The following is a 14906-nucleotide window of genomic DNA, read 5'->3' as shown; positions in this document are numbered from 1 at the left end:
TTGGGTGTAAAAAGATTGGCAATCACTACCACAACATTTTTTTTTAATTTCAAATTTCATTCCACAAAATGTGATTTTTTTTTCCTTTTGACATGTAGGGGTACGAACTGAAATTTCTGTTAGGAGGAAGGTTGGATGATGGTAAAGAAGAGGTGTCGGGGGCGTCAAAAATCAAAAAATAGACATGATGGCAAAAAGTTTGGGAACCGCTGCTCTAAGATACCACCTGAGTTCCAGGAGATGGCTGCCGTTCCTCAGTGAACCTCTGACAATGTGCCATAATAGAGAATCAGGCACTAATTGTCAGTATTTTTCCCTTCAGAGACAGTTGTCCGTTCAAAGAAATACACAGTCTCCTTCTTTAGCATTATACATGTTTATATGGATGATGCATAGGCCCTGTAGAACAAGGCTTGTAATCTTTTAACGGAGCACTACAAACAAGAACCTGAAAATAGGAATGGTGAAACTAAATAGTAGACTCTAAGGCCGAAAGGGATCACCAGATCATCTAACCTGATCTCCTGTACAAGAGACCACCAATACCTCCTAGCATCCACACACCCAACCAGCAACAAAAATTTGATCAAGATTAATTACACCCCTAAGAAGACTAACCTATACCACAGGGAGAGAATAGGAGAAATCAAGATGCACCAATGCTGAAGGTATTGCAGAAACAAGAGACTAGTGAGGTATATCCAGACAACTCTGACAAGCAACCCACTTAGCACCTTGTTGAGGAAAGTGAAAACATGCTGCCCCTCTCCCCCGGCCGCCATACACCCCTAGATCACTGCCAAGCTAATTTTCCAACTCCACCTACAACCATCAAATCAGATCCTAAGCATGCAAGCAAACCCAGTCAGACATCTAAGAGTGAATGCTCACCATGAACTCCCTGCACCAGGTCACCTCATCTTGTGTCCAGCCATGGCCATCTGATACTTAAAAGAATTGTGATGACAACAGCACAAAAGTGACTGGCTGAAGCTCTGAAGCATGGGATTATAGGATCAGACATGAGCCAGAAAGAAACTCTGGGGTGCCACCCACCATCACAAGCCACTTCCATCTCTCTCAAAACAAGCTAAGTGCATACCGCCACAAGTCTTCCGAGAAGGCTATTCCAGACTCTCACTCTTCTGATGGTTAAGGTGACCATGTTTCCCTATGATGAACATGGAACACTTCCTAAAATTACTCATATTCACAGAAGTTGAACAACAGTCAATCAAAACTCTGCAGTACAAAAGTTCAAATTAAAATCAACTCAGCCTCCGCTAAAAAGAAAGTATTTCATAGATAAGATTCTTTTTATTTACTCTCTTACCTTTAAGGCTGTAGGATTCACACAGGGAAAAGTCAGTCAGTCCATTGGTTGGCCGGTGAGTCTCTCTCTCTCTCTCACACACACCCACACACACACCTCTCTTACATGAAGGGTGTTGGGGGTGACAGGGGAGACCAACTGACTGAACCCTCCCTGCCCAATGCTTTATCCCCAATTCCTGGCTGGGCCTCCAGGTTAGACCCACCTCTCTTGGTACCTGGTGCTGCATCCAACTGAGACATATGGGTGAGCACATGTGGTCACAATTTTGGCACTGGTCAGCAGTGTTCCCTGTAAGCAGAGTGCTTGGGCACCTACTCAGGAGAGATTCAGGTGCCACCCACATAATTAGTCATGGGACCACAGCACCTTTCTGCTGCTGGTGTACATCTGCACATGACTCAGTAAACATAACATTTATTCTGCCCAGGGGTGGGAAAAATTAGAGGGAACATGGAGGTGTGTGGAGACGGGACGAAAGCTGTTTCCAGTTGCACTGGAGTGAGGAGAGGAATAAGAATGCCATTACCACTGTCTTTGCAGAGCTTCTCTTCTCTTCTATCCTTCCCTGCCCCACCCCATGGCTGGAATCAGCTTGTTCCTTCCTGCCTGCAGCATCAAGCAGCAGCTAACACCGCTAGGCTCCTGCTGGCCACAAACATAACCCAGCTCCCTCTTGTCCCCATGGCTAGTGTGGCCAAGAAGGGGTTAAGCCCTGAAGCTGCATTGTGCACCAGGAGCTTCAGCAAGCCCAGCCAGAGAGGGAGGAAACTCACAGGGGAGGGAACATAGGGGACCTAACAGCCCTGCAGTCCCTGGAGAAGGGGGGATGGGGAGGTGAAGAGAGTGCCAAACTATTTTGATGCGTTGTGCTGTTGTGAAGCCTCCAGATGTGAGATGTGAATAGGATGGAAATCATGTCCCTCACCCCACTCCTACCCTTGCCACTCCACAGCTCAGCTGAGGGGCAGAGAAACTTCCAGTGCTAGCACTGCATAGCACTTTTGCATATGTAGGTCTCACCTATTCTGTGGTGAAACAGGACTTTATTTCCACAGTCAAGCCAAAACACCTTCACCCATGAAATCACACATTCAAAGGAAGTATATCAACACTCCAAAAAAAGTAATTGATACTTCTGCAACTTTTAAGTGGCATCTAATAATCAATGCCTACTTGAAGATAATGGGGGATATTGTCATTATGCACTGACAATCCTGTACTATATTCAAGACTATAACAAATCAAGGCTATCATCTAGTGTCCTACACTGAAATAAAAATTACAAGACTTCAGGAACAGAACAAATGCAATGCAGACCTTACTAAAAAGAGGAAATATTTATTAGTTGTTGGGTTCATTACATCCATTTAGATTTAGAAAATCATGGAGTAGCACTTCATATTGACATGCATCAATGCACCTGACAGTAACTAACCAAGCCCAACTTGTAACTTGAACACTCTCATTATATTGTTTCCTTTTTCCCCATAGTCTTATTCCGACTCAAAAAATTAAGTTTAGGGGCTTAGGCCATCAACAGAAGTCATTATCAGTACTCTAAATCCAATTTGGACTTTAGTATTTCATTGTTCGTCAGCCTGAGTCAAGTCTTTTTTTGGGCAAAGGCTCCTTAATGGCAGACACCATCCCAGGCAGACTAGTCCTTCTCCGGGCTGCAGTCTCTATCTTCCGCACCAGATCAACATCCCAACGATGGGTTACAAAACTAACCACTGTACCAGATACCTTGCTGCCTACACGCCCAACCCGCCCCACACGATGGAGATAGTCCTGCAATGTGGATGGGAAGTCATAGTTGACTACTAGATCCACGCTGCTGGTATCCAGACCACGGGAGGCTAAGTCAGTGCAAACGAGGACATTACTTTGCCCCTTCTGGAAGGTGGTGAAAGTGCCTGCTCTCATCGCTGCAGGCATTTGTCCCTGTATCCTCAGGTGCTTGATTTTGTGGTCATCTAGAATGTAGCCTAGCCAATTGACTGTGCTGGCACTGTTGCAAAAGACAAGAATGGCTCCACTAGAGAGATCATGGTCTTTGATGAGCTGTAGTAGCTCAGATACCTTGTCACTGCCTTTGAGGCGGATGAACTTCTGCTGGACATGTGGCAGGAGGTGGTGCAAGTTCTGGCTGGTGAGGGTGGTGAAGTGACCTAAGTCAGTGACCTTGCTCAGCAGCTGACCCAGCCCTTCAGGGAAGGTGGCTCCAACAATCAATAGCTGAGTTTTGGTGTCCCACTTGTCAGCCACCTCTTTGGGTCTGTAAGCAATGGGGGCTTGCATGATCACTTCCTCAACGAGGTCAAAAAAAGTGGGGTCCAGCAGGGTATCAGCCTCATCTAGCACCAGACAACACACCCTCTCCAGCTTCACCATCCGCTTTCGCAGCGCCTTGCACAGGGCCCCAGGCGTGGCCACCAGTAAGTCAACATCAGGATCCGAGTGGAGCTGGTTTTTCACACTGGCCATGCCCCGGCCCCCACCAATCTCCCCGACCCGTAGTCCCAAGGGACGGCCCAGGGAGGAAGCTACAGTGCGCACCTGCTCTGCCAGCTCCCTAGAAGGCAGCAGCACTAGGCTGCGGGGAGAGGGCAGCAAGGCCGGGCCCAGCGCGGACCAAGACAGGAGTTTTTGGAACAGAGGGAGAAGGTAGGCCAGGGTCTTGCCGCTGCCTGTCTCGGCGGCACACAGCGCGTTACCCCCACGCAGTAGGGCGGGGATGACGCGGCGCTGCACTGCCGTGGGCTGCGTGATGGACAGGGCCTGCAGGGCCGCCACCAAAGCCGGCCGCAGCCCCAGCGCCTGAAAGGAAACGTCGCCCCGCGCGGTTGAGGGAGGTTGCAGAGCCAGGGCAGGCGCCTGCTCTTGGGAGCGCTCCAGCTGAAAGTAGTCCCCGTGGGAGCGCCGCTTCTTCCAACCCGCCGAAACCAGGACTGGCCGCTCCCAGCGTCCCAACGTCAGGGAGCGAGGCTGGCTCAGGTGCGGTCGCCGGCTCCGGAGCAGCAACTTCCCAGCCCGGGTCGGAACCACCGGCACCTCTCGGCCCCGCCTGGGCGGCTTCTGAGCTAGCCGCAACTGCAAGACCCGCGGAATCCGCACCACGTTCTCCGGGGGCTGCCCGCCGCCGCCTGCAGGGAGGTGCACCCAGCGCAGCAAAGTGAGCTGCAAGGTGGGAGTCCTGGTCCCGCCCAGCACTAGCTTCCCGGGAGCCACCAGCAGCGCCCCAGCTTTGCTCAGCGCCATGCCGGCGGCTACAGCTGCCCCACGCCCTGGGTGAGACGCGCCCACGTGGGGAGAAAGGAGAGGAGGCGCCCTCCGATGACGTATGTGGGATAAGGCGCATGCGCAGTGGGAGCTGGGGCAGGCGAGGTGGCTGCGGCAGTAACCCCGCGAGGCGGCAGAACCCGTTGGGTAGGTAAGCGGGACTGGGCGGTTGTGCTGTGGTGCCCCCAGAGCCCGGCGGTTCTGCCCCACCCTCATAGGTGCCCCAGTGCCCTGCTTGCCCCTCCCCAGCTAGCCCCGGGGCTCTTTCCCTGCCCCACCCGCTCTCCTCACAACTGCCCGGTGCCCTGCTGCAGCCCCAGCGCTCCCCCGTCCTCGTAGCTTCCCCAGTGGCCTCTTCTCAGACACCGTCTCTTCATGCCTGGCCCTTCCCTGTCCCCCACGGCCGACCCCATGTCCACCAGGGCCCTTTTCTCCTCCAGCGTTTCTCCAGAGCCCCCCTTCCCGCCCATGTCCACCAGGGCCCCTCTTCCCCTCCAGCGATTCCCCAGAGCCCCCTTCCTGCCCATGTTCACCAGGGCTCCTCTTCCCCTCCAGCGATTCCCCAGAGCCCCCTTCCTGCCCATGTTCACCAGGGCTCCTCTTCCCGTCCTCCTCTTCCCATGCCAGGATCCCCACTGGCTGGTTCTGTGCCCCTCAGTGCTCCCTCCACAGGGCTGCCTCACTGCTGCCATCCACCATCCATGTTCCCCCCAGGCCCAGGGCTGCTGGAGCAGTTTTGTAGTGGGCGTGCTGAGAGCCCCTGGACCAGTCTGTAAGCCCTGTGTGTGACAGAAGCCACTTCCAGCCGGGGTTGCTGCAGCACCTCTAGTTCCAGCACCTATGCCTGAGCTGTGTGGCTGTGCAGCTCTAACACAGGGACTCAGGGCTGCCACAGCCAGGGGAGAGGCCCCTGTTTCCCAGCTGCAGCAGCTCCCTGCTGAGGTCAGAAGAGGGGTGTGATCTTCTGGTCCTCCGGGGCTGAAGCCCCAGGCGAAGGGGTGGGGGTCTCTTGGCCAAGGGCTGCAGTCCATAAAGCCCCTGTATTCTAGAACCTGTATGCTATCCCTTCGTAGCAGGGAGAGGGGTGGGCAGTTCTACATGTTGCTGTTTACTTCCCTTCCTGGGGTGGAGCTGTGTCACCATGAGGGCTGGGACACTGTCACCGCAGCTCCCATTGGCTGGTAATCATGGCCAGTGGGAGCTGCATGAGACAGTGCCTGCAGGTGAGTGCAGGGCAGCTTGGAGCCATCTGTTTATCCTCCTCACAACCACCAAACAGGAGCTGCCTCAATTCCCAGCTTAAGCCTCTTCCAGCACCATAGTTCTGTCCTAGACCCCACTCTGAGTCTTCTCCTGCACCCTAACGTCTGCCCAGGGTCCACCACACTCCCACCCCAATCCCACACTATGAAGTGCTTCAGCTGTACCCCCACCACAGGTGGTGTATGTGCATAATAAAATTTACCTTCACCAATGGGGGTGGTGATGTGTTGTATATCATCTCCACATAACAAAATTCCTTCAATGCATGGAGATAAAAAAAAAATAGAGGAAACACTGCCTGTCAAACTTTTCTTTCTATGGCTAACTGATTGTCCTTTCCCCTTGGGCTTTTGCCATTCTTGCAAATGCTCAGGGATGTTATAGCAACAATTTCTCCTTCCCCTGGCCCACTGGGGTTTTACACCAATCTTCATGGCTGCTTCAGTGGCTCTCATTTCTCCCTGTTCTTATAACTGCTGTAGAGTCTGCCTCTTTTTTTCTCCTCCCTCTCACTCATCTCCATAATGAAGGGGTGCTCAGAAATGTCAGTACAAAAGACAAGAGCCCTTGAGCACCATCCTGGGACCAGCCTCTTGACAGTAACTGTTGTTGCTGAGTGGGAACCAGTTTTGAAAAGATTGAGCTGCCCTGTGTGGCACCATAATGACAGTTTGTAGAGACAGAGATTGCAGTGGTGTCTGATATGTGCCATGCTCAAAACTTTTCTGTTAGTCTATAAGGTGCCACAGGACCCTTCATTGCTAATATGTGCCGGGTACTTTCCGGTCACTCCCTGCCTTATGCAATGAGACAAAATTTTGTCCCTTCCACTTCACTAATGATGTTTTTCTCTATCCTCAGATCTTGCTGTATTAGCTTCTAACTAGGAGGTTTCATAGTCACCTCTAACTAGGAGAGAACTACCTTTTTTTAAAAAAAAAAAACCATAGGGTTGTATTTTTTAGATGTGTTCACACATGGTAAATGCACACTGCTAATGGTTGTTGGGGCATATTGACAGGACTCTATACAGAGCTCTTACTGACTTATCTGGTAGCAGAAACGGGCCCCTTGTTTGTAAATAAAATTGGTTGGAAATAAGAGAGTGATTTGGTCAATAGGGGCCTCATGCAGCACTCACTGAAGTCAGTGAAAGGACTTATTGACTTACTGGGCTTTGTCGAGCCCTGAGCATGTAGAAAAGTATGCCACACAATGTCTGAAGGCAAATCATTTTTAAAGGTACTGAAAACAGTTGAAACAATATTTCCTAGTTTTTATTCTAGGCCACTGGCTCTGGGCATACTTGCAACTTTGCAAGTTAGAGAACATTCAGGTGTTATGAAATAGGAGTTGTTGCTAATTAGATAGGTCACCTAGTGTGACAGGGCCAGGCCAGAGGGTGAGTTAAGAAAGCAAGAGTGTTCTAAAGAAAGCAGAGATGGACTGGCTAATTAAGAGTATTACTTCAGTGCAACAATGAGCAGCTGACAAGCCTCTTCCATTCTATAAATCAATTCTATACACATCTCAGAGAGCTGGAAGGGACCTTGAGAAGTCATCAAGTCCAGTCCCTTTTCTTGATGGGGATATGTATAATTTTAACATATCCCAGGCCTTTGAAAGGTCCCTTCAGGGAATTGAACTCACCACCTGAGGTTTACAAGGCTAATGCATTACCCACTGAGATAGGCTATCACCTCAATTACCTGTTGCATCCCACTCCCTACCAGTACCCAGCTCTCTCTGAACCCTAGCCACCTTCATCTGGATCTCCTGAAGAGTCCTGTTGCACTCAAAACACCCCCTACCCCCAGCCCATGAGCCCCTGTGCTTTCACATCCTTGCCATACCCAGACCTCCTTATGAGCCATTAGATGCCCCACTCAGAACCTGCTCTCTCCACCCGTGGATGCTCTCACATTAAGCCCATTCACACACTTGTATCCTGCTGGACTGAGCTTGCCTGTCCACAGCTGGCATGGTGGGATAGGGTCCCGGGGGTTTTCTGGGGAAGCTCCAGCCCGCCGCGGGGTCAGGTACATCCTAAGTGCCTGGGGTGAGGGGCCCTGAAGTGTGATTTCTTACTTTTGTGAAGCCAGTGGTCTGTGTTCCTCAAGACTGTTAGCCGCCACATTTATTTATTGATAAAACTTGCAACATTTTTACACAATTTTCAAATAACACAAATAATTTCTAATTATTTATTTATTTTAATACAGAATTCTCTCAGGAGTGGTATATATCTGAGTTCAGTTGCTATAAGAGCTCATTGTGAAAGAGGGCGTTTAGACGACACAAACAAGATGAGATTTCAGAGCTTGAAATTAGTACTTTATGTTGCACCTAGCATTGTGCAGGAAGCCCAGTATGATTGCTGAATAATTGGTGTTCTGTGATCACCATAGGTAATGTCTGGTGTATGCTTTTTACATTGGCAGAAAGTGAGGCTGGATTACAGCCTCCGCAAGAGAGCATTGCGGTTTTCCAATCTAAAAGTTAAAAGGTGTGGATTATTCTTTCAAATGAATTCCATTTCACAGCTTTTAGTCAGATAAATTGAGGTCTGCTGTTTGTTTCTCTTTCTTTCTCTCTCTCACACACACACACACACAAACTGAAATAACATTAGTAAGGTTGCAAAATGAAGTGCCTCTCATGAAAATGAGTGGTGCTAGTCTTTCATTAGATGTTTATATAATATTTTTCCCATAGGTAGGATTCCTACTTCACTCAGTTTTTCGGTATTTTATTTTCTCATTGTTTACTGTTGCACATTACTCCTGTCCTCCTCTGAAGACAGAATTATTAGTATCTTTGTGTATTTTTCTTTCATATCACTGTAAAGTTTGTATAGCCCTTGGAAACTAATACATTTATTTTTACAGAGATGTCTGTGACTGAGTTTTACAGAACAGCATTATGTAGCACTCTCTGTCCACAGCTTTGACTTCACTTGTAATTGTGAGTAATCATTACTTTTGGAAATCACATACCAAGGTCTTAAGCTAGAAAATAAGCAACATGCTATTAGTGATCACCTCTGAAAGGTTTGATTTACATGAATTGCCTGGCATTACATGGGAAATCTGGAGCAGACAGAATCCAGTTCATCAGGGCAGCATTCAACTGCCTTAATTATCCCTTCTCTTCCAGCAAGCTTCAGTTCAGTCACCTTTCAAATTCCATAATTAATGAAGAAGGACTCTTACAGACAACAGTGTGCTTCATTACGCACTCCTGAGTCATCCTAGAGCAGGTCTGTCCTGTACACTAAATGAGACAAGAATGCTTTGAAAAAAAAATTGGTATGCAACTGTGTAATTAAAGTTGACTCAGAGGAGTCAAAGTAACGTTTCTGGTCCTATACTTTCTAAATCATGAGAGCTTGACTTCACAAGTGTAATAATTTTTTTATCTCGTGTTTTGGGGTTTCTGTATAACTTCATAGTCCATAAAAATAAACTGCAGAAGGATAATTTCTGCCACATGACATCTTACTGACCCCAGCATGAGTCATCAACACAGTTAGAATCTTTAGATTTACCACACACCTCTTCCACTTCAACTAATTGAGTAACTGTACTTCTGTAAGTGTGGTAGCAGTAGAGAGAAATGAGATACTTAAACAGACAGGTTCAGCAGCATTGGTGGTTCAGTGGTTGAATTTTCCCCTGTGATGTGGGAGGCCCTGGTTCAATTCCTGGCTGATGCAGTAATGGTGGTTTTTCTGGATAAATTGGAGAAATGGTCTGAAGTAAACAGAGTGAAGCTTAATAAGGACAAATGCAAAGTGCTCTACTTGGGAAAGAACAATCAGTTTTCCACATACGGAAGGGGGAGAGAGTGTCTAGAAATGACTGCAACAGAAAGGGATCTAGGGAGTAAAGTGGACCACAAGCTCAATATGAGTCAACAGTGTGATGCTGTTGCAAAAAAAAAGCAAATGTGATTCTGAGATGCATAAACAGGTGTGTTGTGAACAAGACACAAGAAGTCATTCTGCTTTACTCTGTGCTGGTTAGGCCTCAGCTGGCATATTGTGCCCAGTTCTGGGCACCACAGTTCAAGAAAGATGTAGAGAAATTAGAGAGGATCCAGAAAAGAAGAAGAAGAATGATTAAAGGTCTAGAGAATGTGACCTATGAAGAAAGGCTGAAAGAATTGGGCTCGTTTAGTTTGGAAAAGAGAAGATTGAGGGGCGATGTGATAGTGGTTTTCAGGTATCTAAAAGGGTGTCATAAGGAGGAGGGAGAAAACTTGCTCTTTTTGGCCTCTGAGGATATAAGAAGAGGCAATGGACTTAAACTGCAGCAAGGGAGGTTTAAGTTGGACATTAGGAAAAAGTTCCTAACTGACAGGGTGGTCAAATAGTGCAATAAATTGCCAAGGGAAGTTGTGGAATCTCCATCACTGGAGATATTTAAGAACAGGTTAGATAGATGTCTGTCAGGGATGGTTTAGACAGTACTTGGTCCTGCCATTGGGGCAGGGGGCTGGACTCAATGGCCTCTCAAGTTCCCTTCCAGTTCTAGTATTCTATGATTCTATGAGTATTTGGTGATAGCAGTGGGATGGTGTAACTCGTGCAGGAATCTTTGTTCTCATTGATGGCTCTGGAAGGGAGTGTGCTGCAAAGGGGACAGGCCCTTTTGCTCATGCTTCCTAAGATTCACCCCTTTTGCCTTGTTCCCTCCACCCTGTTCCTGTCCTATTCTCCTTACATAGTCACTTTTACTCTCCTCTTTTAATTCAGTCTATTTGGCCACGCATTCCAAAGCCTTCCTTCACCTTGTCTTACCCACCTCATGAATTGTGATGACAATGATGACAAATTTGATTCTGCGTGTTGACTGGTAGAGAAAAATGTTTTTCCTTATATGTTTTGCTTTCTGTTTCAGAATACACCACAAAAGGAATGACTGTAAACACTCCAGCCCTCAGTTTCCGAAGCAAAAACATTTTGGCTCCCATGGTGCGGGTTGGAACACTACCCATGCGTCTTTTGGCTTTGGATTTTGGTGCTGATATTGTGTACTGTGAGGTATGAAGACTAAGGAGATGGGGAGTCTGTTTTCTTATGATATGGCAATTTTAAGAACAATAGTGTTCTTTCAGGACAGGAATAGCTTGGTGGTTTGAGCATTAGCCTGCTAAACACACAGTTGTGAGCTCAATCCTTGAGGGGGCTCTTTAGGGATCTGGGGAAAATGCATTTTAAAAAAGTCTGTTAGGGATGGTGCTAGGTCCTGCTGTGAGGGCAGGGGATTAGACTCAATGACTTCACAAGGTCCCTTCAAATTCTATGAGATATACAAATTTTCATTTTTTCAGTACTCAGTAATGATATCCTCATAAATGTTAAAGGGATTGGCATTCATATCGCACCATAAATCCCTAGCAGCGTACCAGCAGATATCACCCCAGCACCATTCTTCATCTCCAGTGCCATTTAAGCTCCATAAGAGGTCAAAGAGGGGCACTCTCCTAAGCCACTGACTTAGGCACTGACTGAGGAGGACTCAGCTTTAAAACAGCAAAAACATGTACCATTGACTGGGGCCCCCAGGTATAGTGAATCTGGCAACTAGTGGCTCCTTATCGGGTACCAGACCTGGCAGAAGTCTTGGAGGCACCCTCAGTGCCACACAGTTTTGAGGCTGGCAGAGACCTGATCAAGCTAATGGCTCCTCTGAACTCGAATGGTAAGGATAAACCTCTGGCACCACACAGACAAGTGCCATCTAGAGGTACCAATAATACAGCCTCGTTGGTTTCACACATGCACCATTCCCAGCATCTTTCCTGGTCCCCATCACTTCAGTACCGCTCCCTGGCACTACTTACGGTGCAGCGTCATGAGGCACCAGTAGGGAGATAGTCAGTGTCTCTAGTCCCAACAGACCATTATCTACTTCAGAGAAATGGCAGCGTTCCTGAGCACCAGTTTCCAGAGGCTATTTTCTGGCACCATTCAATCAGTACTGTCTCTGTTCAAGGGACACTAGGCTCTAGTACTCAGCACATTGATTCTGGCATTGGTTCTTGACCTCTTTTGCACAATACTGACCATCACCTCAGGGTTGTCACCATCACATTGGTCTTTGCCTTCCAGATTCTCACTTATGGAAGCTTAGTCAGCCTAATCAAGGCACAGTAGGCATAGATTAAAGTGGCACAGAGCAGAGACCCAAATAGTCCAGCAGCCACGTCTGATTGGGATGCAGTTGTGAGCCAGCATGGAGGAACCCAGGAAGCAGAATGCCTAGAGGAACATGTTAACGTTATTCCCCCACTTGCCTCATTGTCATCCCCTCCATACGAGGCAGCACCAGAAGCATCTGCCTCAGGGCTCTGTATATTAAGTATAGGGCCCACCAAGATCTGTGACAATGCATTGCCTGTAATTTTGGCTTGCAGGCAGAAGATGTATCCAGTGGTGGACATAGTTACCTTGAAGACCTGCCTAGTGTGCCCCTTCCACTAACTAAGACTATCCAAAGAACCGGTACTACCCTTTGGCAGACTCTGGCCTCCATTCCTCTCATCACCAGCAAAATGAACTGGAAGTACTATGTACTCTCTAGAACATACGAGTTCCCATTCTTGTATTCATACCCGTGCTCACTTGGGGCTCCAAGGGCAAATGAAAGAGTTCCAAGTTCAACAGGCACCATCCCCAAGGTTAAGGAGGCCAAGTTCATTGACTTGTTGAGTAGGAAGGTCTGTGGTGCCTGGGGGGTTTACACCTCAGGATATCCAACTAACAAGCTGTCTTCAGCTGGTACAGAATGAATTCCTGGGACATCTTGGCTCCCTGAAGAGTCAAGATTGCAATTTGCTACTCTGCTCAAGACGGGGAAGACCGTGACTGGAACTTTTCTTCAGACCTCCTTCAAAGCAGCTGAGTCAGCTACAGGAACTGTCTCTGTAGGAGTACTTTTGAGAAGATGCTGCTGTCCACAGGCCTCCAGCATACTCTGCAGGATCTCCCATTTGAGGGGATGGGACTGTTCTCTGAACAAAGAGATTCAAGACTTCATAACCTCTAAGACTCTAGGGCATCATTACAATCTCTAGGGATGTACGCTCTGGCTACTTAGAGAAAACCCTTTAAGCCTCAGCAGCAGAAGTACTAACTGTCACACCCAAAGCAAAAAGTGTTCTACCATAGGGGCAGGAACCGTAGGTGCAAGTCACCTAACTACTTAACAGGATTTGCATCAAAGTCCCTCAAAACCCCCATCAGGACCCAAGAAAGGTTTTTGATGGTACCCCAAGGAAAGTGTAGCACAACGTGGCTCCTTCCCATGTTTTCGCATTCACTTATCCTACTTACACTGTGCATAGTCCCTTGGAATATTGGACTCCAGGGTCCTAACTGTCCTCCTACTTGTGCTCCTTCCTTCCCTCTCAGCACCCTTCCCCATCCCTCTTCAGAGACCCTTCTCATGAGCAACTCCTTATTGAAGAGGTTTAGATGCTTCTTGCCACAGGGGCAGTGAAGGAGGTTCCTTAGGAGTTAAGGGGTAAGGGTTTCTATTCCTGATGTTTCCTAAGCCCCAAGGTGAAGGCAGAGGGGCCTCTGGATCATGTTAGATTTTCATAGCCTCAGCAAATTCACGGTAAAGTTGAGGTACTGCATGGTCTCCCTTAGCACAATCCTTGGATCTGGGAGATTGGTATGTTGCCCCCTGCATGAAAAACATCTAGTTCCTTATTGCCATTCAGGCAGCCCACAGATTCTGCCTGAGATATGTAATTGGTCAAAGGTCTGTTAGTTTATTGTGCTCCTGCTTGGTCTAATCACAGCCCCGTGCATGTTCACCAAATGCATGTCGGTGGTAGTGGCCTTTCTTCGCAGCCCTACCTCAATGACTGGCTCCTGCGGTGGCAATTCAGAGAGTATGTGGAGTCTCAAGTGAGATGAGTAAGTGAGACCTTTCACAAACTGGGGATCCTCCTCAACTATGACACTCTTGCCAAGCCAGACAATAGAGTTCATAGGGGCAGTGCTGAAATTGGTGCAACCAAGAACAGTCCTGCCAGAATCCAGATTCCAGACTATGACCCTGCTTATTTAGAATTTAATGCAGTAACCCATCACAGCTGCAAGTGCCTGAGTCTCCTTGGGCACATTGCAGCCTGTACCTATGTAGACAGGTGTTCCAGACTGAGACTAAGACCACTACAAGCATGTCTACCCAAAGACAGTCTGGACATGGTAGTAACAGTGCTGGAGCAAGGTCATGAATCCCTGTGTTGGTGGCTATACTATTGCATAGTCTGCAAAGGTATCCTCTTCAACATGCCTCAACCTTGTCTGACCTTAGTAATGGACATATTGGACTTTAAAATAAATGGAGCTATACATCTCATTGAGCTGGAAGGGACATTGGGAGGTCATTGAGCTCAGTCCTCTGCCTTCTTGGCATGACCAAGCACCATCCCTCAGATTTTTTTGGTTTAATCTCTTTGCCCCAGATCGCTAAATGGGCTCCTCAAGGATTGAGCTCACAACTGTGGGGTTTGCAGGCCAATGCTCAAACTGCTGAGCGAACCTTCCCCCTTGCTTTAGGGGAATCCGCCTAGAGTTCCTTCACACAGGGGATCAGTGGACACACAGAAAGATTCCTCTTCATATCCACATAGAGGAGCTCAGAGCAGTTTGTTTAGCTGCCAGATCTTTCAGGCCATTATGCAAGGTCTCAGTTCTGGCAGACAAAGACATTGCCATATATGAACAAGCAAGCTGAAGCCTGCTCCTCTTCCCTCTGCCAAGAGGCTCTCCTATGGGTCTCCTGTGAGATGGCAAAATTTGCTGCTGATACTAAACTGTTCAAAATAGTTAAGAACAAAGTAGACCTCTCTTCAAAAAGATCTCACGAAACTAAGTGATTAAGCAACAAAATGGCAAATTAATTTTAATGTTGATCAATGTAAATAATGCACATTGGAAAAAATAATCCCAGCTATACAGTAATGCCTCAATTTATGTGTAGATTGCAGTCCCATGTACCCTTGT

General features: G+C 47.7%; 2 protein-coding genes across 7 annotated transcripts in view; one reads left to right on the top strand and one right to left on the bottom strand.

The window, feature by feature from the left end:
* Window positions 1-2664: 2664 nt before the first annotated feature.
* On the bottom strand, window positions 2665-4669 carry DDX28 (DEAD-box helicase 28). The gene has a single exon (XM_075008534.1). The coding sequence runs from the start codon at window positions 4595-4597 to the stop codon at window positions 2930-2932; it is 1668 nt and encodes a 555-aa protein (XP_074864635.1). The 5' UTR covers window positions 4598-4669; the 3' UTR covers window positions 2665-2929.
* The window catches only part of DUS2 (dihydrouridine synthase 2), a 133101-nt gene continuing 122859 nt past the window's right edge, over window positions 4665-14906 (top strand). For 2 of the 6 annotated variants that reach the window (XR_012647444.1, XM_075008538.1), the window contains exons 1-2: window positions 4665-4765; window positions 10783-10925. Coding sequence is in view for 4 of the 6 variants with exons in the window: in XM_075008538.1 (XP_074864639.1) it covers window positions 4696-4765; window positions 10783-10925 (213 nt within the window). In the remaining 2 variants the exon portion in view is untranslated. Of the gene's footprint in view, window positions 4770-10782; window positions 10926-14906 lie in introns of all 6 variants that reach the window. The other 4 variants (XM_075008537.1, XM_075008535.1, XM_075008536.1 and 1 more) reach the window with 3 other exon arrangements.

Source organism: Carettochelys insculpta, chromosome 14, assembly GCF_033958435.1.
Source record: "Carettochelys insculpta isolate YL-2023 chromosome 14, ASM3395843v1, whole genome shotgun sequence".
In the NCBI taxonomy this organism is placed as follows: Eukaryota; Metazoa; Chordata; order Testudines; family Carettochelyidae; genus Carettochelys; species Carettochelys insculpta.
Note: the sequence above shows the minus strand (reverse complement) of the source record. Positions and strands in the feature narration are given on the sequence as shown.